Consider the following 23,950-nt stretch of genomic DNA (forward strand, 5'->3'; position numbering starts at 1 on the left):
TTAGTAGCTACTATCTTGTCTCATCGCTACAACTCCCGTACAGGCTCGGGAGAGACAAAGGTTGAAAGTCATGCGTCCTCCGATACACAACCCAACCAAGTCGCACTGCTTCTTAACACAGCGCACATCCAACCCGGAAGCCAGCCGCACCAATGTGTCGGAGGAAACAATGTGCACCTGGTGACCTTGGTTAGCGCGCACTGCGCCCGGCCCGCCACAGGAGTCGCTAGTGCGCGATGAGACAAGGATATCCCTACCGGCCAACCCCTCCCTAACCCGGACGATGCTAGGCCAATTGTGCATCGCCCCACGGACCTCCCGGTCGCGGCCAGTTACGCCTTCTTTTCTCTGAGTTTCTCAGGATAAAAAATAAATGTAATAGAGATAAGCACAGGCAAACTGCTAGAGGAAGACCTGGTTCAGTCTGCTTTCACCAGACAGGAAAATAACCTTAAACACAAGGCCAAATCTACAATGGAGTTGCTTACCAAGAAGACAGTGAATGTTCCTGAGTGGCCAAGTTACAGTTTTGACTTAAATTCGCTTGAAAATCTATTGCAAGATCTGAAAATGGTTGTCTAGCAATGATCAACAACCAATTTGACAAAGCTTGAAGAATAAAAAAAAAAAAAAATTGGCAAATGTTGCAGCTTTTCTCTTATTGAATTCAACTCTGACATTTTCCTTTTTGCCTCCGTGGATCAATGACGTTACCTTTTTCTGCCCGTTCCCAAAAGCATTTGGCGACTGGTGTGTAGGCTATTAGGCTGGCGTACAGTTACTTCCTAAAGTTTAGGCTTACACTCTAATGCTAGATAGCCTACAATCATGAAAGAAAAACCTCAATGTAGCCTAGACTATAAATTGCACAATAATGATACATTTATGGATTTTTGAAGGTATTGTTTTCTCTTTATACAGCCCATGGATATATCCGCGGGGAATGCAGGTTATGAGTCAACCTATCATCATTAGTAGGCTATGTAGGGCTAATGAAGAGTAAAAAAAACAGAATCTGTTAAACGGACATAGCACACATTATCTGCTTAACAGAACTTCTCAAAGTAATAATAAAGATAAAGTCTATACAGTAACTAGAGTGGTGAACAGGGAAGGAGAAAGAGAGTGATGAAAGGGAGAGTGAATTTCAGTGGCTGTAGCCTACTTCATCTATAAGGAAGGTTTTCAGAAGGCATAACACCTGTAACTTTGACTTTAATCTCAGACCTCAGAGCAAAACTAAATATTGACCTTGTGACCATTTTATATTAAGAAAATGGACTAAAACATTCTGGGAACCACAAAGATTGCCACATACATGTACAGTACTACTGTGTAGTATGTACGTGTTGAGTATTGCCTGATGGTGAGCCTGTAGTTCTGGTTTACAGTACGCAGAGCCCACAGCGTACTGTACTTCAACAAAAAAATACATGGCGATAACTGTTCCCGAGTGGTGGTGACTTGTGAAGTCGTGTTTGTTTCACTTATTAACTTATTTACTGGTATCAGATTTCACTGCCCACAGCTTAGTAATGGTCTATCCCATGTGCGAGCCAAATCATGAAAAATATATTTAACATCTTCTAATTCTTAGCTCCTTAGCTCTCCTCCGGCTCCCTAGGAGAAGACAGTGGATATGTGCGTCCTTTAGTTCTGGAGCATTTTCTGTATTGTTTGAGTAAAAGGGTTAGATAGAGACACCATATCCCCATGAGGAGAGCAGTGTGAGAGAGTCTAGTAATGAGATGAGCGCCTCTCAGTCTGCGCCAGCCTCGTGACTGCACAGAAGAGCTTTCTCAAACACACACTATCAGATCAACCCCAAACATCCAGAACATAAACAAGACAGGTATTAAGAATCGAACAGGGACACTAAATCTTTATGATCAGGAAATCATGGACTGGAGGGGCTGTAGAGAATGAAGTGACATTTCCTTTGGGCAGAGAAGGGTTTCCCATTAGACATAACAACTTATTCAACACAAGAGACGGCCATCTTAGAGAAGACTACCAGATCACTGGTTCAATGAGGTTAGAGATTAAAAAGAGAAAGCCCCAAGGGTGTGTGTGTGTGTGTGTGTGTGTGTGTGTGTGTGTGTGTGTGTGTGTGTGTGTGTGTGTGTGTGTGTGTGTGTGTGTGTGTGTGTGTGTGTGTGTGTGTGTGTGTGTGTGTGTGTGTGTGTGTGTATTAGGCCTTGCCATTTATTGCAAGTTTAAATAACTAGTCTTTATGGTATTGTCAATGGGGTGAATCATTGCTTCTGGCCTGGCTTGCACAGCAATGTTTATTTCAGCGGTGATATTGCATACTTAGTTTTATAGACCATGTGTTATTGTGAAAGGATCCACTTATGGGATTATTTGATGTGTTTATTTACTTACTGTTCTCATATGGCTATACAATAACAATGTACAAGCTGCATGACAAATGTAAGTATCCACTTTTTCCCCCATTCATTTATCATACGTTTCATAAGTAAAGGATCTGTCTATTCCCATGTTTTTCACGTACTGTCACCACAACATTTATTCTCATAGCTAGCACTGAACTGAGAAAGCATTCTGGCTTTCTACACCAGTCACTTAGTGCTGGTCTGTTTTGGTTTGTGGCTTTCGTGAGGTTATGTCACCTTTTATTATGGGGTTCTCTCTCTGTCTCTCTCTCTCTCTCTCTCTCTTTCTCCCCGTCTCTCTGTCTCTCTCTCTCTCTGTCTCTCTGTCTCTCTTTCTCCCCGTCTCTCCGTCTCTCAGTCTCTCTCTCTCTGTGTGTGCGTGTGTGTGTGGCTTGTTCTGTGATGGGTCCTCTAAAGGAGCCAGTAGCCTGTTAGGGAGTAGAAAGGCCCTGCTTTGGCCAAAGCCCCTGTCAACTCAGCTATTCAGTCCATTGGCCTGTGCAGACAGAGCTGGCACTGTGCCCACTGCCTTGCCACAGCGCTATCCGAACATTACCCAAACATTGACATACCCCACTCAACATTTTTCCTCTAGGCCATGATTACAGATTGGCCATGGTATGAAGAGAGATTAACCAAATTCACACTGAGAGACATCAACCAAATGTGTGTGGTTACTGGTCCCACACCTCTGGAAGGTCTGTGTCTGTCTTACCTCAATTTTTCTGGGATCCTTTTCAAAGTAGTGGATCGAATGGGGCCTTGTAGTGGTTTAGTTCTTTCCATCAGTATTGAATATGACTTGACATTGAGTAGATGCCTGACTGGCGTTGAGGAGAGAAAAGAGAAGAGAGCCTAGAGAGGGCCAGGCAGTGTTATACATGTTGTGTCAGGTAAGTGCCCCTAGGAGACTTGGCACTAAAGATTTTTGCTCTCTAATCCAGAACTTTACTCATGCACAGACACACAGACACACAGACACACACAGACACACACAGACACACACAGACACACAGACACACACACACACACACACACACACACACACAGAAACACACACACACACACAGACACAGACACAGACACACACACAGACACAGACACAGACACCGACACCGACACCGACACCGACACACAGACACAGACACAGACACACACCGACACAGACACAGACACCGACACACACACACACACACAGATACACACAGACACACCTTATACTCTCCAAGATAATGAGTAAGGTCTCAGTTTGGTTTCTCTTTCACAGTAATTTGATGGAGCTTTAAATGGCAGGCTAGTGGCACAAAAAACGACCTCTGTGTAAGACCACTGTGCTTGTGTGAGGTTTTAGGGCTATTTTCGAGTTTAATGTGAGGGTTTTAAAGAGATAGAGAGGGAAACAGTATTTCCCAGCTGTATGGTGTCTCTAAACTGAAACATGCCGTTTATTGTGACAAGGTCTCAGGAGGGGTCGGGAACACAGGCTTCTGAAATCCCAACCCCAACCCCGCTGGAGAAACAGCATGGGGGAGGGGCTGAATTCTTGGTATTCTCCATATCCCTGTCTTCTCTCCCCCCCCCTCTCTCCATTCAACTTCATCTGCGTCTCTGCAAGTTGTTGTTGTAAACCTTCTTTAGTAAACTGTCACCTGGTCCTTCCAGCCCCCAGCTTCCTCTTCCTCCAGCCAGCTTTACCGCAATGCCCTTGCTCACGTCAGCTGGCCCCAGACCAGCCCTCAGTCCCAGGCCCATTCCCGTCAATACCCCCTTTTTACTGGAGATATTAGTATGTCTGTATAGAACTTCACCCACTAAGCCCCTATGTCTTTGAAGCTATGAATCATAAGGTTTTTATACACATCTTGGGCCCTTATGACACACTATTGTATTGAGCTGATGGTACTCATATAGGATAGGCAGCTCTTTGGCCCAGACTGCAAGCCTTATAAAGCCTGTGTCTGCCCATGTAGTTGTGGCTTGGAAGTTACTATTAGAATGTGCCAAAACAAGCAGTGCGACTTGGCAGGGTCGTGTTTCGGAGGATGCATGGCGCTCGACCTTCGCCTCTCCCGAGTTCGTAGGGGAGTTGCAGCGATGAGACAAGACTAATTACCAATTGGATATCACGAAATTAGGGAGATAAAGAGATACAAGTACAAAAAATACAAACACATCAAATAAATGTCCACATGCTGGACAGCAACTCAACTGCATAAATTCTAACGTGTGTGGTATAGTAGTTCATCAACCAACGTCATTTGAAATGAGTCATTTTGCATTGGAGGTAGGCAGGGAGACACTGTGACAGTAAAAGCATGGATCAGAGGTGCATTTCCTTCTCACTAAATCCTAATCTTTTTACTAAATCCTAATCTTTTTACTAAATCCTAATCTTGAGATTATACTTAAATCACATCATTTTCAGCTGTTATCTGATGAAACAGTGGAGAAAGATGAAAGGCGATGAAACAACTCTAGCCACTCCCTCCTTCCCTCACTCTCACTTAAATCATTATTCTGCCAAGGCAGCGGTTGCCTAGTTTGTATGCAGTGGCAGAGCGGCACTGGGCAACTGTGGTCCGCCACCTGTGTTTTTGAATATTAGCCCATCACAGTCAGAAAATCACAGAAGAATGTTTATCCTCCAGAAAAATGTGCCTGTGGCCGCTATGCAGGTGGTCTTGCCTGTTAAGATGTCAAATATTTGTTGACAATCTCATTAAGATGTTGAAGTGGCACGAGGGGAGAATGATAGACAGATGTGTGGTGTGGCACATCAAGTTATGAACATGAAGATGTGGGTGGCCGTTATGGCGTGGGAAGGGGGAGCAGGGGGCAGCCATCGTCAGAACGGACTGGGCGTGATCCCATCATGCCTTTCAGTGAGTGTATCAGATGGATCAGCCATCTCCTCTTATCTCCCTTCCCCTGATTGAGAGCAGCTCGTTGGGCTGCGCTGCACTTGGTTGGGCTGGCGGCTGGTGGCTAGCTGGCGGGCGCTGTTTGTTTGACTGTGTGCAGGAACACTATGTTCCAGAGGATCAGAGATTAGCCCGGGCCGTATTGTTCGCTGTTTGTGTTTAGCAAGACGCCACTACCACAGGAAGACAGACTGTAAGCATGGAAGGTGTGTGTGTGTGTGTGTGTGTGTGTGTGTGTGTGTGTGTGTGTGTGTGTGTGTGTGTGTGTGTGTGTGTGTGTGTGTGTGTCTGTGTGCGTGTGTCTGTGTGTGTGTGCGTGTGCGTGTGTGTGTGTCTGTGTGTGTGTGTGTGCGTGCGTGCGTGCTTGTGTGTCTGTGTGTGTGTGGGAGGGAGGCGTATGGTCTGTTCGAATTATGTGACCTGAAACCACCTTTATCGACATTACATTTTTTATTGAATACAGATGGTGAAAATGGAAGCCGTGTGAGTAACCTTCTTTTGGTGCTTAAAATACAAATCTGGCCCCTTAGCTCTTCCTAACTCTAATGGTGTTTCTGTTGTACTCCAGGCACAACAAATAGTGCATGAAAATACCAAATATTAAACAAAACCTGTACAGGTGAGAGGAATGTAGCTAGCGCATAGGTGTTTAATGATAAATTCTTTGCTACTTATGTAAGCTGGAGAGACTGAGAGGGAGGGCTGGAGAAGAGAGAGAGAGTGACAATGATTCCTGAAGAGAGCAACACTTTGTTTTGGTCCCTCATCACGGAGATGTTTTTTTTGTATGTAGGTGTTGATTTAAATTGTTGGGAGAAATGTTGAGATATTTTTTTTTCTTTTAGTTTCTGTTATGCAATGATACTAGCTAATAGCCCCAACTGTTCATAAGCTATAGCCAAATTCAGATGAAGAAAACCTGAAACCGCCCTGTTTGTCACTACTGCTAAATGTGGGGGGAAAAAGTTTGGTTGGAGTGCTAGGTTAGGTTAGGTATGTTGAAGCAATGTCTTTGACTGACATGTTAATCAAAAACAGGAAAAAGTGGAGGTGTGGCAGACTCATTATTTTAACGTAGGCTGTCACTCAGTGTCAATGGGGGCGTTTTTTGATATAGGTTTTGGTTGAAATAGGAGGTAAAGCAAGGCCCCTGAGGTTTTTCTGCAGAGCAAATTCTCCAGTGTTAAATCAACATTTCACACTGGTCCAGTGTCTATACGGTTCCACACTTTTCAGTGTTAAATTAACTCACTGTTAAGTGTTTAGCCTTATTTGCATATTTCTAAGAGTGCCTTGCCTTTTTAATTAATTATAGAGTTACCACCCATGACTGTATTTGTTAATGAAAGAGACATGGTTGTTGTGTTCATAGATTTTTTGTCCTCTGGCCATCCCCAAGTGAGATCCTAAGTGAATATGTTACCATTCAAATAGAATTCTTTAGCACAATATAACACATTTCAGAAGGCGTTATTTTGAGGGCCTAGTTTTACCATAATTACAGTGGCCTGAAACTCATGGTTTACAGGCAAAATCAGGCCTGCATTATGCCGGCTTGCAAAGGGATGTGTAATTCCTATTGGAATCCAGCCGGAACGGGGCATGTCAAATCTGGTGTCAAGTGCAAGCTAAGAGTCTATATTTTTTAAATAAATTAAGGCATACACTATAAATTATTCAACAATTTTCTAACCTAAGTATTGGAATAGGCAAAGGTTGCAAAAGGGCTTTTAACAGAATAATGTAGGCATAAAGTTCCCTGCCAACTAATATCAACACTTGTATTTCGTTTTGGAGAAATGATTTGCCTTGTGTAAGTTTAAGAATCCTGTCCCTTTGAGATCTTTAAGATATTTTCTCATTTATGTCTCTCATGAGGAGGGAAGATAAGGAAAGATCACAGAAGTACCAAGTAAAGGTAGAACTACCAATTAGTTATATTGATGTTATTGATATCTATTTGGTTTACAAATTATAAAGTGGTTAAAACTCTAAATTCTGTTACCAAATTGGTCCAGTCCGGACCAGACCAAATCTGAACCAATCATAGACGTCTATGTTTCACAAGTTTGGAGAGCACAGCACAGTATAGTAGAGCACAGTAGAGTACTGTGCTCTAGAGTAACATAGAGTAGAGTTCAATACAGACCACAGCTGAGTTGAATACACTATAATGTACTGCATTGTACTGTACTGTACAGAACTCTACTGTACTGTACTGAGCTCTACTGTACTGTACTGTATTGTACTCGACTGAGCTCTACTGTGCTGTACTTTGAAATCCAAATTTGTGAAACATAGACGTCTACGATAGGTTCAGATTTGGTCCAGTTGGACCAACCAAATTTGGTCTTGTTTGGGGGTTAAAATAATAGCTAGTGTGTAGAATAATACTCAAATATGCAAAGGTGGATATTGCATATGTCTAACTTTGTGTATGTATTTAGGAGACATTACCATAAAGAGAATGACATTCATATCCATAATTATGATTTTTTTTGTGTAGTACAGTTAAAAACCCAGGGATAGTTTACCAAACTTCTGTTACCAAACTTTGCATCCATATGTGTGTTTTAGCAAAATGTTCTATGTAAATTGGTAAAATAAACCAGTTGTCTGGTTTGTTAAACTTTGACAGCTATGGTTTTTGTTTGGCATACATTTTAAAGTGGAAAATCGGAGTCTCAACGCAATTCCCTTACAGTGGAATTCCCTTACAGTGGAATTCCCTTACAGTGGAATTCCCTTACAGTGGAATTGCCCATAACTCAAAAAAGGTTGATGGAAAAGAAAGAATTCCCAAAGAAAATGAGGGGAAATGGATATTGCTACTCCCAAGTGTATTTGTTGCCTAGACGTTTACCAACAGAATGTGTGAACCAGACTGGTCCTCATTAGGTAACACCCCTACTGGATGAGGATCACTCTGGTACTAGGCAATCTCATGACTCTGGAGCAACAGTGCACTGAGTTCAACATGCTTATATGTGTAGGATCTTAATTTGATCTCCCTTTTGCAGGAGAATGTTCCTGCAATGCAGCAAATGTAGAACATGTAGTGTATTTGAGGTTCAAAAAGGGATTCTGAAGTTTATCATTTCAACTTTGAAATTTCAGACTTGATTTTCCCTCACACTGCATGCATCAACCCCTACAAAAATGTCCATGAATTATAATCCCCATACTAATGAACGTTTCCTCTTGCTGCAGGATTATTTTTTCTGCTGTAGCAAACTGGCTCAAATTAAGATCCTACATACTACTGTATATCACACTATTGTATCACATTAAACTCTTACAAAGTTCAACACACTGCTCTTCATAGCTCTTCAATCATAGCTACATCTCAAAATGTCAGACTTGTTCTGCCTTTTTTAATCCTCCTTAACAATGTGCCTGGGCCCCTGGGGCCTTGTGACTTGCCACAGCTAGGAGTTTAAGTAACATCAGCGTTAATGTCAGGTGATGTAGAGAACAGTAGAGAATGTCAGGTATGCATTCTCTGCCAAGGGGCCCTGAATTTATCAGAATACATGCTGGGTCGTTCCATGTCATTTCTGCAAGCCATAACACCCATCATCTCAGATTGTTCTAAAACCATTTCTGTCGTTTGAAATAAATAAGATTAGCATTCATGCAACATTATTTTGTTAAAAGCTAATTAATTGCCCCAAAGATTCTGGCCCCTAGATGGTGCTTTTCCCTTCAATGTTAAAAGGTTAGTTCAACCAAATACAAATGTACATATTGGTTTCCTTACCCTGTAAGCAGTTTATGGATAAGGTATGAGAGTGCCCCCATGCTTTGTTGTTGTTTACCTGGTCACTTTTTGAAATGCTAACTTTGTTTAATTTGTGGCACAAATCCAATGCAAATCAATGGTACCTACAGTGCATTCGAAAAGTATTCAGACCCCTTTATTTTCCCCCAAAATGTTAACGTTACAGCCTTATTCTAAAATGTATTCAATTATACCCCCCCCCCTCATCAATCTACACAAAATACCCCATAATGACAAGGCAAAAACAGTTTTAATTTTTTTTAAAACAACAACTGAAATATGAAATTTACTTAAGTATTCAGACACTTTACTCAGTACTTTGTTGAAGCACCTTTGGCAGTGATCATAGATCATAGTGATCATGGCACACCTGTATTTGGGGAGTTTCTCACATTCTTCTCTGCAGATCCTCTCAAGCTCTGTCAGATTAAATGGGGAGCGTCAATGCACAGCTATTTTCAGGTCTCTCCAGAGATGTTCAATCGGGTTCCAGTCCGGGTTCTGGCTGGGCCACTCAAGGACAACCAGAGACTTGTCCCGAAGCCACACCTGCGTTGTCTTGGCTGTGTGCTTAGGTTTGTTGTCCTGTTGGAAGGTGAACCTTCGCCCCAGTCTGAGGTCCTGAGTGCTCAGAGCAGGTTTTCATCAAGGATCTCTCTGTGCTTTGCTCTGTTCATCTTTCCCTCAATCCTGACTAGTCTCCCAGTCCCTGCCACTGAAAGACATCCCCATAGCATGATGCTGCCATCACCATGCTTCACCGTACAGATGGTGCCAGGTTTCCTCCAGATGTGATGCTTGCCATTCAGGCCAAAGAGTTCAATCTTGGTTTCATCAGACCAGAGAATCTTGTTTCTCATGGTCTGAGAGTCCATTAGGTACCTGTTGGCAAACTCCAAGCGGGCTGTCATGTGCCTTTTACTGAGGAGTGGCTTCCGTCTGGCCCACTCTACCATAAAGGCCTTATTGGTGGAGTGCTGCAGAGATGGTTGTCCTTCTGGAAGGTTCTCCCATCTCCACAGAGGACCTCTGGAGCTCTATCAGAGTGACCATCAGGTTCTTGGTCACCTCCCTGACCAAGGCCCTTCTGCTCCGATTCCTCAGTTTGACCAGGTGTCCAGCTCTAGGAAGAGTCTTGGTGGTTCCTAACTTCTTCCATTTAAGAATGATGGAGGCCACTGTGTTCTTGGGAACCTTCAATGCTGCAGACATTTTTTTTGGTACCCTTCCCCAGATCTGTACCTCGACAAAATCCTGTCTCTGAGCTCTATGGACAATTCCTTCAACCTCTTGGCTTGGTTGTTGTTCTGACATGCACTGTCACATTCAGGACCTTATATACAGTTGAAGTCAGAAGTTTACATACACTTTGGTTGGAGTCATTAAAACTCATTTTTCAACCCCTCCACAAATTTCTTGTTAATAAACTATAAGTTTATGGATAAGTTTTGGCAAGTCGATTAAGACATCTACTTTGTGCTTGACACAAGTAATTTTTCCAACAATTGTTTACAGACAGATTATTTCACTTATTCACTGTATCACAATTCCAGTGGGTCAGAAGTTTACATACAATAAGTTGACTGTGCCTTTTAAACAGCTTGGAAAATTCCAGAAAATTATGCAATGTCTTTAGAAGCATCTGATAGGCTAACTTACATCATTTGAGTCAATTGGAGGTGTACCTGTGGATGTATTTCAAACCCTACCTTCAAACTCTGTGCCTCTTTGCTTGACATCATGGGAAAATCAAAAGAAATCAGCCAAGACCTCAGAAAGAAAATTGTAGACCTCCACAAGTCTGGTTCATCCTTGGGAGCAATTTCCAAACTCCTGAAGGTGACATGTGCATCTGTACAAACAATAGTACACAAGTATAAACACCATGGGACCACACAGCTGTCATATCACTCAAGAAGGAGACGTGTTCTGTCTCCTAGAGATGAAGAGTACAAATCAATCCCAGAACAACAGCAAAGGACCTTTTTTTAAACCTTTATTTAACTAGGCAAGTCAGTTAGAAACAAATTCTTATTTTCAATGACAGCCTAGGAACAGTGGGTTAACTGCCTTGTTCAGGGGCAGAATGACAGATTTGTACCTTGTCAGCTTGGGGATTCAAACTTGCAACTTTTTGGTTACTAGTCCAACGCTCTAACCACTAGGCTACCCTGCCACGAAGATGCTAGAGGAAACAGGTATAAAAGTATCTATATCCACAGTAAAACAAGTCCTATATCGACATAACCTGAAAGGTCACACAACAAGGAAGAAGCCACTGCTCCAAAACCGACATTAAAAAAGCCAGACTACGGTTTGCAACTGCACATGGGGACAAAGATCGTACTTTTTGGAGAAATGTCCTGGGAAACAAAAATGGAACTGTTTGGCCATAATGACCATCGTTATGTTTGGAAGACAAGGGGGAGGCTTGCAAGCCGAAGAACACCATCCCAACCGTGAAGCATGGTGGTGACAGCATCATCCTGTATGGGTGCTTTGCTGTAGGAGGGACTGGTGCACTTCACAAAATAGATGGCAAGGGAAATTATGTGGATATACGGAAGCAACATCTCAAGACATCAGTCAGAACGTTAAAGCTTGGTCGCAAATGGGTCTTCCAAATGGACAATGACCCCAAGCATACTTCCAAAGATGTGACAAAATGGTTTAAGTACAACAAAGTCAAGGTATTGGAGTGGCCTTTGCAAAGCCCTGACCTCAATCCTATAGAACATTTGTGGGCAGAACTGAAAAAGCGTGTGCGAGCAAGGAGGCCTACAAACCTGATTCAGTTACACCAGCTCTGTCAGGAGCAATGGGCCAAAATTCACCCAACTTATTGTGGGAAGCTTGTGGAAGGCTCCCTGAAATGTTTGACCCAAGTTAAACAATTTAAAGGCAATGCTACAGAATACTAATTGAGTGTATGTAAACTTCTGACCCACTGAGAATATGATGAAAGAAATAAAAGCTGGAATAAATCATTCTCTCTCCTATTATTCTGACATTTCACATTCTTAAAATAAAGTGGTGATCCTAACTGACCAAAAACAGGGAATTGATACTCGGATGAAATGTCAAGAATTGTGAAAAACGGAGTTTAAATGTACTTGGCTAAGGTGTATGTACATTTCCGACTTCAACTGTAGACAGGTGTGTGCCTTTCCAAATCATGTCCAATCCATTGAATTTACAACAGGTGGACTCCAATCAAGTTGTTGAAACATCTCAAGGATGGTAAATGAAAACGGGATGCACCTGAGCTCAATTTAGAGTCTCATAGCAAAGGGTCTGAATACTTATGTAAATGAGATATTTTATTGTTATGTTTGAAATAAAAGTCTGTGGGTGGTTTTTGACCATCTCTTTGGATTCCTCATGTCTCTCATTGTTAGAAAAAAGTTAGGTCCAAATCGGATGTTAGGTACTATATTTATTGGATATTATTTGAATCCTATATATTAAAATAGCCAATTTGGGTGCAATAAGTAGCTCAATTTCTTAGAGATCAAATTATATTTCAACAAAATAATTTTCCAGGAATGCTAATCTTATCTGTTTCTAACTACAGAAAGGATTTCAGAAAATCTGAGTTAGTGTGTGTCGAAATCCTTTTCTTGTGCTTTTTTAGGTGGAACGACGCTAATGCTTTCTCCTCTACTGACTCAGTACCCCCTGTCCTCGTCTCACATTGAAAAGCTAAAGGGACAGATCTTGGTCCCATGTCTATACAGTCTATAGAAGGGTCATGCCATCGTTCTGTTTTTACCAGCTTCCTATAATTAATGCGCAGGTTTACGACACAGACACACGCTAGCAGCGACAGTGAATAGAGAAACAATGGCTGACGAAATGTGCTGGACGGAGATCCACAAGTTCTGAACTGCATATCTATTCATACTGACTCACATTACAGGAATGTGTTGGAATGGAGAAAGTGTAGCGGCTCTGCATCTCTCAGCCAGGTGCTAAATCAGGTGAAATGCGTAAGCTAGGGGTGAATATGTGTAAATGAAACAGACAATATCAAAGGCAACTCTGTCATTGTACTGTTACATCATGATCTGGCAGAGCTTAAAAGCTCACTGTTTTCCTACAGATGTAGGATCGTAATTTGAGCCAGTTTGTAACAGCAGGAAAATAATCCTGCAGCACCAGAAAATGTGAGTTATTATGTTGATTATAAGTAATGGACATTTTTTTGTAGGATTTGATAGATTTTTTTTGGGGGGGGGCAGACTTCTCACAATCTTGTTGAGCAGTCATGTGTCTTTGTAAGCCTGTTAAAAGAAATAAAAGTCCCGGAAAATCGTCAAAGACCACCCAAACCATAGACTATTTTCTCTGCTGCTGCACGGCAAGATTTACCGGTGCATCAAGTCTGACAGCTTCTATCCCCAAGCAACACAACCTGTAAATAGCTAACAAAATAGCTACACGGACTGAGTTTACCTTGTATCTCTATTGAACTTTTAGTTCAATTTGTGCACTTTCTCTATGCACACTCACAGGGCCCTACACACTCACACTCACAGGGCCCTACACACTCACACTCACAGGGCCCTACACACTCACACTCACAGGGCCCTACACACTCACACACACTGTCACTCCAACACACTCACACACACTGTCACTCCAACACACACTCACACACACTGTCACTCCAACACACACACACAAACACTCACTCCATAATTTGCTCACTCACATGTAATATGCACATACATTAATACTGTCTCTACACATGCACACACCCACTCACATACAAGCTGCTGCTACTCTATCTTATATTCTGTTGCCTAGTCACCTTACCCCTAAACATATCTACCTCTATCACTCCAGTATTCCTGCACACTTAAATATGGTATTGGAACTGACTTTTTAAATATTTCCTGTATATAGTATGCTTACTTACTTTATTGTGTATTTCATATTTCTTATTCTTATTTCTTGTGTGTTTTTTTTCTAGTGTTTTTTTTCTAGTAATACATTGTTATTGATTATTGCATTGTTGGGTTTTGAGCTTGCAAGAAAGCTCAAAGCTGTACTTGTACATGTGGGACCGAGTGGCACAGTGTTCTAAGGCATTGCAGTGCTAGAGGCGGCACTACAGACCTGGGTTCCATCCTGGGCTGTATCATGATCAAGAGTCCCATAGGATAGTGCGCCATTGGCCCAGCGTCGTCCGGGTAAGAGGAGGGTTTGCCTGGGGTAGGCCATCATTGTAAGTAAGCATTTGTTCTTAACTGTCTTGCCTGATTACATTTTTTTTTAAATGTGACATTAAAACTTGAAACTTGTTAAGCAAGATAAGGTAGGCTTCTCATGAAACGTCAAGTGATACTGAGTGCAGTAAAAATAAGATTAAATCCCTCTAACACTTTTTCCCCCAAAGAAAACTGTATCCATTTAATTATCATGATATTTAATGTGGTGTCTGTCTGTGCACTGAACATTCTGAAATGGACAAGCGTATCAACACATTTGAAATGAATGATGACATTGCTTGTGTAGACATCAAGGTACAAGGCATGTAAGGTCATAAGACTAGATTGATTGACTGCTGTGTTGTGTGTATTGTGAGTGGTCGGTCACAAGGTTAGTGGTACCTTAATTGGGGTGAACGGGCTCGTGGTAATGGCTGGAGCAGAATAAATGGAATGGTATTAGCTCTGTTCCAGACATTATTATAAGCCGTCTTAACCCCTCAACAGCCTCCACTAATCAAATACATACTGTGTGTAGCTAGTTCTAGTGTGTAGCTTTACTCAGTACTCTGTTGAAGCACCTTTGGCAGCGATTACAGCCTCAAGTCTTCTTGGGTTTGATACTACAAGTTTGGCAATCAATCTAGACGTGATGCTTGGCATTCAGGCCAAACAGTTCAATCTTGATTTCATCAGACCAGAGAATCTTGGTTCTCATGGTCGGAGAGTCCTTTAGGTGGCTTTTGGCAAACTCCAAGAGGGCTGTCATGTGCCTTTTACTGAAGAGTGGCTTCCGTCTGGACACTCTACCATAAAGGCCTTATTGGTGGAGTGCTGCAGAGATGGTTGTCCTTCTGGGAGGTTCTCTCATCTCCACAGAGGACCTCTGGAGCTCTGTCAGAGTGACCATCGGGTTCTTGGTCACCTCCCTGACCAGGCCCTTCTCCCCCGATTGCTCAGTGTCGCCCGGCAGTCAGCTTTAGGAAGAGTCTTGGTGGTTCCAAACTTCTTCCATTTAAGAATGATGGTTCTTGAGGACCTTCAATGATGCTTCCCCAGATCTGTGCCTCGACACAATCCTGTCTCGGAGCTCTATGGACAATTCCTTCGACCTCATGGCTTGGTTTTTGCTCTGACATGCACTGTCAACTGTGGGACCTTATATAGACAGGTGTGTGCTTTTCCAAATAATGTCCAATCAATTGAATTTACCATAGGTGGGACTCCAATCAAGTTGTAGAAACATCTCAAGGATGGTAAATGAAAACAGGATGCACTTGAGCTCAATTTCGAGTCTCATAGCAAAGAGTCTGAATACTTAAATAAGGTATTTCTGTTTTAGATTTTTAATACATTAGCAAACATTTATAATAACCTGTTTTCGCTTTGTCATTATGGGGTCCGAATGCACTGTATATCAGCTATACTATGCCCATTTAGTGCTACACTTGAATTGTGTTTACATGCTGGCAAATCTAAGATGATTACCACTAGCCTGTTCTGACCCTGAATGTAAAAAAAAAAAAACATTATGTTTTTCCAATGCTTCTCAAGGAGATGAGAGAGATGTGTGGTTCAGTGATAGGGGTCTGTGTTGACATGGTACCTCAAAAGAAATACATTTTAAGGCCCTGTAATCTCTGCCTAGTCCCCGGGCTTCTGATGTGTTTTGTAGATAACTTTGATATACAGATGGATTTCAGGAGACAAAGAATGAGGAAACCTCAGTAAGCGGTTTCCATGTTTCAACCTGAACAGGCTTGTTGAGTCTCTCTTCATCTTCATGTTTTCTTCTTCTGTTAATGCTGAAATTCTGTTGTTCTCTCTTTCTCTCTTGTCTTGTTGAGTCTGCATACTGTACACATTTTTTTTTCTCTTTGTGCAAAAATTCTCTCTCTCGTTCCCTCTGTTCTTTCTCATTCTCTCTTGTCCACAAGCACACACATTCTCTCTCACACACAACAACCACCTCTAGCAGCATGGCAGCTTAGTAGTAGACGACCTCTAGGCAGCTTAGTAGTAGACGACCTCTAGGCAGATCGTTGAAGCCTGATGATCACTCTGTCAAAATGCTCCCTTTTTCTTTTTGACCAAATAACCATTAAACAAGCCTTCAGAGCAGCTTTGCTTCACTTTTGACAATAGTTAATTATGCCACTTGACAGTTAGAATGAAACACAAGCCTGTTGCAGACCTGATAGACTCTTGGGGATTGTAAGTAATGGCCAGTTGGCTCACCCCTGGATGTCAGGGTTGAAGCCGGGCTCACTGTGAACTGGGTTGACGTATTGACCAACTTGGGGTCAGACTGTAGACTTCATGGGCTGTTGGGTATGTAGTTGGATTAAAGGGTCGTCTGATGATTGATGTTTAGACTGTTTGAACTCTTCGGTGGATGGATCTGTATTGGCTACTGTCTCCTGTGAGAGGGGTCGCTGAGTACACTGGGAGGCTCAGTGCCCGAACAGTGCTGGGACTCCATTGTTTCATATCCTGGATCTTCCACTGGGACTGAGCAGTACAATAGGGCAGACTATCAAACAGTGGCACCACTAGCTGCGCACGCGCACACACTCACACACACGCAGATACTAGCCAGACAGTGAGGAGTGGACACTGGCTAAATCACATGAACAGGGTTAATGAGGTCAGACCTCTGAGATAGTTTAACGTGACAAGGGTCATTGTAAAAACACCCCGATAAGATATTGACCCACAGTAGCTCTTCACTACACCACAGGAGGTTGGTGGCACCTTAATTGGGGAAGACAGGCGGGTGGAATGGTATCAAGCACACGGTTTCAGGCCTCCCAGGTTGCGCAGTGGTCTAGGGCACTGCATCACAGCACTAGCTGTGCCACCAGAGACTCTGGGTTTGCGCCCAGGCTCTGTCGCAGCTGGCCGCGACTGGGAGGTCCGTGGGGCGACGCACAATTGGCCTAGCGTCATCCGGGTTAGGGAGGGTTTGGCCGGTAGGGATATCCTTGTCTCATCGCGCACCAGTGACTCCTGTGGCGGGCTGGGTGCAATGTGCGCTAACCAAGGTCGCCAGGTGCATGGTGTTTCCTCTGACACATTAGTGCAGCGGGCTTCCGGGTTGGTGGCGCGCTGTGTTAAGAAGCAGTGCGGTTGGGTTGTGTTTCGGAGGACGTATGACTTTCGACCTTCGTCTCTCCCGAGCCTGTATGGGAGTTGTAGCGATGAGACAAGATAGTAATTACTAACAATTCGATACCACGAAATTGGGGAGAAAAAGGGGGTAAAAAAAAGGAGGGAAAAAAAGCACACGGTTTCTATGTGTTTGATGCCATTCCATTAGCTTCATTCCAACCATTATTATAAACCGTCCTCCCCTCAGCAGCCTCCACTGAACTACACATCTCCATTGCCTCCAGTTAAATGCCCCGGATTGTGTATTATTGTCCACAAGAGGTCAGAGTGCATGGCCATGGCAAGATTCCTAACTGATCACTCTTACTCCCAACCATAGATAAAACAATGATGACTTTGCAATAAATCAATTCCTTGTCTGTTTGAGGGCTAAAATGACAGATAGTAGGACATGGTGTGTAGCAAGATGAAGCAAGATAACAGTATGCTATTGCAGAATCCCTCCAGAGCCTCAGGGAAGTCAGCTCCGCCATCTTCCTTTGGCCGATGGGATACAACACAGGAAAGGAAAATGTCTCCTGTTTTTAGAACATGGCCTCTGTGACACCGTTCCATCCAAGGCGGTCTCTGTGGAAACCAAGGCGGTCTCTGTGGAAACCAAGGCTCTGTGGAAACCAATGCGGTCTCTGTGGAAACCAAGGCGGTCTCTGTGGAAACCAAGGCGGTCTCTGTGGAAACCAGCTTAATGTCGATTTATTCTCTGGTACAAATTGGACAAGAGAGGGAGGAAGGAGGCGGTGGGGTGTTGTTTCTGTTGATGTTGGCAAAAATGGGACCCTATTGTGGGGAACGACTTGAACGTCTGAGCTTCTTACCCTGGCGCAGAGCCAAAGCACCAACTCCTCAGAACACCACAGTCCGGTGTTTATCCAAAACTGAGGGAGGAAACAGAACAAGATCTAGGTCTGGACAACAACAAATTGGTGCCACCACTCTCAGTCCAAGTCCACCTCAGATCAGTCTTGCCACTTATCGAGTGAGTTCCTGCCAAGTCCTGTCAGATATAATATTTTGGGAACCTTTGCCAAGACCCAAATAAATCTCTCAGTGAAAACCAAATAAATAATATACTGAGTGAACTGATTTGAAGCAAAGAAAACTTGATATCAAAGTAAAGGATTCTGTTGCTTTGTTTAGTTTTCAACTAGTTTGCTATTTTATTCATTGTTTGTCTTGGCAGTTTATTCATACTCTTATCTTGTGGCTTTTAAAAGTCACAAAAATTCAAACCCCTGAACATACACCATCTTTTACTGTGTGTGGCATGTGACCACAGTAGCTGTGGTGTGCCAGGGCTCAGGGCACACAGAGTTCACCCTCCTTGTGCCACGTGCCATGCCACAGTAAAACCGCCAGCAAACCGCATCCCTGGGCAGACAACACACCAAGGAAACCAAATTCCTTACACACTATTACCATCACTTACAAGTCTTTTACAATTTCTTCAACCTGCCGTTCTTTCACCCTATCTTGTATATCCACCCATCTTACCTCACCCTTTTGTGGTTTAGTGTAATTGTAGCTTTTTTGGCAGCCTCTCTTCTCCTTTTGTCAGACTCAACCCCTTTTTCTTGTTTAACCTTTTACTGCAGAGGGCTAAATCAGGGTCACACAGAACCTTTTACTGCAGAGGGCTAAATCAGGGTCACACAGAACCTTTTACTGCAGAGGGCTAAATCAGGGTCACACAGAACCTTTTACTGCAGAGGGCTAAATCAGGGTCACACAGAACCTTTTACTGCAGAGGGCTAAATCAGGGTCACACAGAACCTTTTGCAGTGGGCTAAATCAGGGTCACAGAACCTTTTACTGCAGAGGGCTAAATCAGGGTCACACAGAACCTTTTACTGCAGAGGGCTAAATCAGGGTCACACAGAACCTTTTACTGTAGAGGGCTAAATCAGGGTCACACAGAACCTTTTACTGCAGAGGGCTAAATCAGGGTCACACAGAACCTTTTACTGTAGAGGGCTAAATCAGGGTCACACAGAACCTTTTACTGCAGAGGGCTAAATCAGGGTCACACAGAACCTTTTACTGCAGTGGGCTAAATCAGGGTCACACAGAACCTTTTACTGCAGTGGGCTAAATCAGGGTCACACAGTGTGTATATTGGTCGTCATAAACAAATCTACTTTGAAACTAAAGTAGACACCTCACATACACAGAGTTGAAATGTATTACATTGAGTTTAAATTCCAATATTACACTTTATATACATCACAGAAGACTGAAATATAACAAAACTTTTTGACACAGAAACACCATATTCTTTTTGATTTGCTTTAATACACTCTACTATTGTAGTATGTGGTTCTGACATAGTTTTGGATTCATTGTGAATTCAGAAGAGATCAGGGGTTAGAGTTTATAGCAATTTATAAAAATGGAGGAAGTACATTCCAGTACTATTATATCAGTAATTATTTTCTTGGCACTGGGCCTGTGTTGAGCTCACTGGAATAGGGATATATTAACTCTGTGTATGTTTCTGTTTGCTACATCCATAGCCGCGTCTATGAATTTGAGTGGTTCCATTTCCCACAGCCTAAGCTGTTTTTGTGTTGGAATTTGTTGATGTAGGCAAAGCCTATAGCACACAAAATGTTTTGTCTGTGTCTCTCAGTTTTTGCAAATCTGTATGCCTTTGTGTGGGTCTACCACAGGACTCCCGCCGCACTCTTAGTATTCTGTGCACTCTGACTCTCACTACCCCCCGCTCTGAGAGTGGGACTCCGTCTAAGCTCTATTTAGGTGTAAGACACCACTAATCCTATCATATGATTGACTGCTAAAGAACCTGTCTGTGCTCTCTGCTCCGCTTCCCTAAAACCTTCAACCCCACCTGTCTGTGAGTGTGTGTGAAGAGAGTTATGTCTTTGTTGGGATGTTGGAAGATTTGTTATTCAGAGCACTTTGTGTGTGGTTATGGTTATCACAATGGCTTTAATAATCTGTTGTCTCGATAAGTAGAAAAGTGTGTGTGTGTACGTGTGTGTTTGAGAAGCTAAGAAGTTTGTGGTGACAAGGCTTGGGTACTGACCTGCTTTCGGGGACAGAGGACGTGGGATCAGTAATTGGGTGCATCTTTAGCAAGCGTTTTTACTCTCTCTCTCTCTCTCTCTCTCTCTCTCTCTCTCTGTTTCTCTCTGTTTCTCTCTCTCTCTTTCTCTCTGTTTCTCTCTCTCTGTTTCTTTCTCTCTGTTTCTCTCTCTGTTTCTCTCTCTCTCTCTCTCTCTCTCTGTTTCTCTCTCTGTTTCTCTCTTTGTTTTTCTCTCTGTTTCTCTCTCTCTCTCTCTCTCTGTTTATCTCTCTCTCTCTCTGTTTCTCTCTCTGTTTCTCTCTTGCTCTGTTTCTCTCTCTCTGTTTTCTCTCTCTCTCTCTCTCTCTCTCTCTCTCTCTCTCTCTGTTTCACTCAGTCTCTCTCTCTCTCTCTCTGTTTCACTCTGTCTCACAGCATTGTGAGTAACAGTTAAGTATGAATATTGCAGCATCTGCAGTCTGTTACCATTGTTACCAAGTCCCCAAACTCACTTATCCAAATAGGTAATTTTACTGTTTTACTTGTACTTACTGTTTAAAAATATATATATATTCTCACTTGGATTTTGTGATTTACTGTGTGTAAATACATCAAATTGAATGTGTTTTAATTGTAGGCTTTAAGGCAACAAAAGGTGAACATTTTGAAAGAGGGTGGTGACTTTCTATACCCACGGTATCTATCTAGACCTCTATGGTGAGAACCACCAGAGATTGTGTACAGAACTGAGGGACAGGATTGACAACAGACGACTAGAGGGCTATATTAAGACATGGAAAAATGGCATGCTTAATCATTCTCTGCGTGGTTCTATTTATCTTTCAAAGAAGTTGAGCCACGGACTCTCTTGAGATTTGGGTCTCTTTTGTTGCTGAGCACAATGAGTATATCCTATACGCGTTTGCCAGTTTGTGTCCTCTCACCGTATACAATGCAGGGGATTGGTGCTGGTCCTGAGAGAAAGAATACAAAGAAACAATACATTATTTAAGAGTTGGGTTGAAGTTTGGGGTCAATTCCATTTAAATTCCAGTCAATTCAGGAAGTACACTGAAATTCAAATTCAAATCCATTCATTTTCAATGAGGAACATTTGGAATTGGAATTTGGTTTGCCTTCTGAATTGACTGGAATTGAAATGGAAATTGAGTGGAACATTCTACCTGTAGCCTATAGATAATTTGACCCTTGACCTCCCCACCTGACCTGACTTCTCTTCCTGTCAAGGAGCAGTTCGGAACGGCGGAAGGAGAAGTCTCGTGACGCGGCACGCTGTCGTCGAAGTAAGGAGACAGAGGGGTTCTACGAGCTGGCCCATCAGCTGCCCCTCCCACACAGCGTCAGCTCCCACTTGGACAAAGCCTCCATCATGAGACTGGCCATCAGCTTCCTGCGCACCCGCAAGGTCGTCGGCCCAGGTCAGCGCTATATCATACACGCATACACACACAAACACACACACGTACAAAGACACACATACACACGTAGTCAGACACACACACATATGCCTTCACTTTTCTCCTGATAAAGCATATACTTATTACTAAATACATATGTTTTATGAAGATATACTTATGTCACCTGTCTGTCAAGACTATCAAATCCATAATCCCTGGTGTGTGTGTTGTTATCTAGTCATAGCAAGATACTTATTGCTGCACTTGGTTACTATAAGGATATCAATGTCCCATTAGGTCACTGATATATGGGATGGAGATTATGAATCACTGATCTGCCTCCTCCTCTACTATAATTGTGACAGTGAAGTAAACAAAGGAAACAGCACTGGGACAGATGATGTAAATCCTTGGTGAGAGGGGACAGACATGGAGGAAAGAAGAATCTGGCAAGCATGTCTCTGGAAGTTTCTTGGATCCAGGGCGGAAGTGTGTGCATTGGGAGGGAGGGTGGGGGAGGTCATTACACTTGTCCTCCTTCCCGTGCTTTTATAAAATTAGAATCTCCGGAAGACAGACAAAGGAACCTCTTTATTGTTCTGGCGTTCCACAATGTCTGTGTTTTGAAATAAGGAGACATCAGACTTCATCGCATGAAAACACTACGGAAGCAACTCCAGATGCAAAATGTATCTATATTATTTACAATAGTTTCTGGTCCTTGCCATGGCACCCTGGTTATCTCCTGCCTCTCTTTGCCATCTCCCCTGGTCAAACAGTGCAACTTCACTGCAACAAGTGAAATCTATGTAAGCCTAAATATCTTAATAAGACAATTAAGGTAAAATATCTTGAAATAAGATAAACAACTTCAATTAAGACTTTTTTTGAAGGTTAAAATATGCAACGTTATCTGGCAATGATGTTAGCTAATTTAGCCTGGTAAAAAAAAGAAGCATTTTAAGTTAATTTTCACTCAACATAAGATATTTAGGCTTGCTTAGATTGAACTTATTTCAGTGTTCTGCCTAGAGGTGGTTCAGTGAGAAGGTGAGATATTGAGCAAAGGAGATGGGATGTATAGGTTCAGAATAGGCTGGATTTGGGCAGTGAGGGACTGTAGGGGATGGCGAGGGACAGAATCGCTGCTCTGTAGAGGGGAGATGGTACAGACGATTGTCTTATCTGCACAGCTGTGCTTCTGATTGGAGTGGGATGGAGAATGTGATTGGAAGGCACTCAGAGGAAGGCCTGGCTCTGCCACTGTGAGACTGGCGCTCCCTCTCTCAAGTCAGCCATAACACAGGCCTGCCTTGGCGCTATGCAACACCTCCCCTACACGCACACACACACACACACACACACACACACACACACACACACACACACACACATACACACACACACACACACCTACCACATGTCACTCCCAAGGAGAAAGAATCGTACAGATTGTTGAAGTGCCCTTTTTATGCCTCTCTAAAACAGAACAGTTGTATAACAGCCATGCATTCACGCGCACACACACACTGCCGCAGCAGCGGAAACACCTCTGTGACCGTATACACTGAGTATACCAAACATTAAGAACACCTTCCTATTATTGAGTTGCACCTCACCCACCCACCCTTTTGCCCTCAGAACAGCCTCAATTCGTTAGGGCATGGACTCTACAAGGTGTCGAAAGCGTTCAACAGGGATACTGGCCCATATTGAATTATGTCAAGTTGGCTGGATATCCTTTGAGTGTTGGACCATTCTTGATACACACGGGAAACTGTTGAGCGTGAAAAACCCAGCAGCGTTGCAGTTCTTGGCATAAAGTGGTGCACCTGGCACCTACTACCATACCCCATTCAAAGGCACTCAAATCTTTTGTTTTGCCCATTCACCCTCTGAATGGCACACATACTGTACACATTCCATGTCTCAATTGTCTCAAGGCTTTTAAAATTATATAACCTGTCTCCACCACTTCATCTACAATGATTGAAGTGGATTTAACAAGTGACATCATCAAGGGATCAT

At 42.8% G+C, this 23,950-nt stretch overlaps 1 protein-coding gene across 2 annotated transcripts in view; it reads left to right on the top strand.

Moving 5' to 3' along the window:
- epas1b (endothelial PAS domain protein 1b) overlaps positions 1–23,950 on the top strand; it is a 54,728-nt gene that overhangs the window by 8,029 nt on the left and 22,749 nt on the right. Inside the window, exon 2 of one of the 2 annotated variants that reach the window (XM_029685328.2) lies at positions 21,753–21,943. In XM_029685328.2, the coding sequence (XP_029541188.2) occupies positions 21,753–21,943 (191 nt within the window). The remainder of the gene's footprint in view (positions 1–21,752; positions 21,944–23,950) is intronic. The other variant, XM_029685329.2, reaches the window with a different exon arrangement.

The sequence above is a fragment of the Oncorhynchus nerka genome, linkage group LG16 (assembly GCF_034236695.1).
Source record: "Oncorhynchus nerka isolate Pitt River linkage group LG16, Oner_Uvic_2.0, whole genome shotgun sequence".
Classification (NCBI taxonomy): Eukaryota; Metazoa; Chordata; class Actinopteri; order Salmoniformes; family Salmonidae; genus Oncorhynchus; species Oncorhynchus nerka.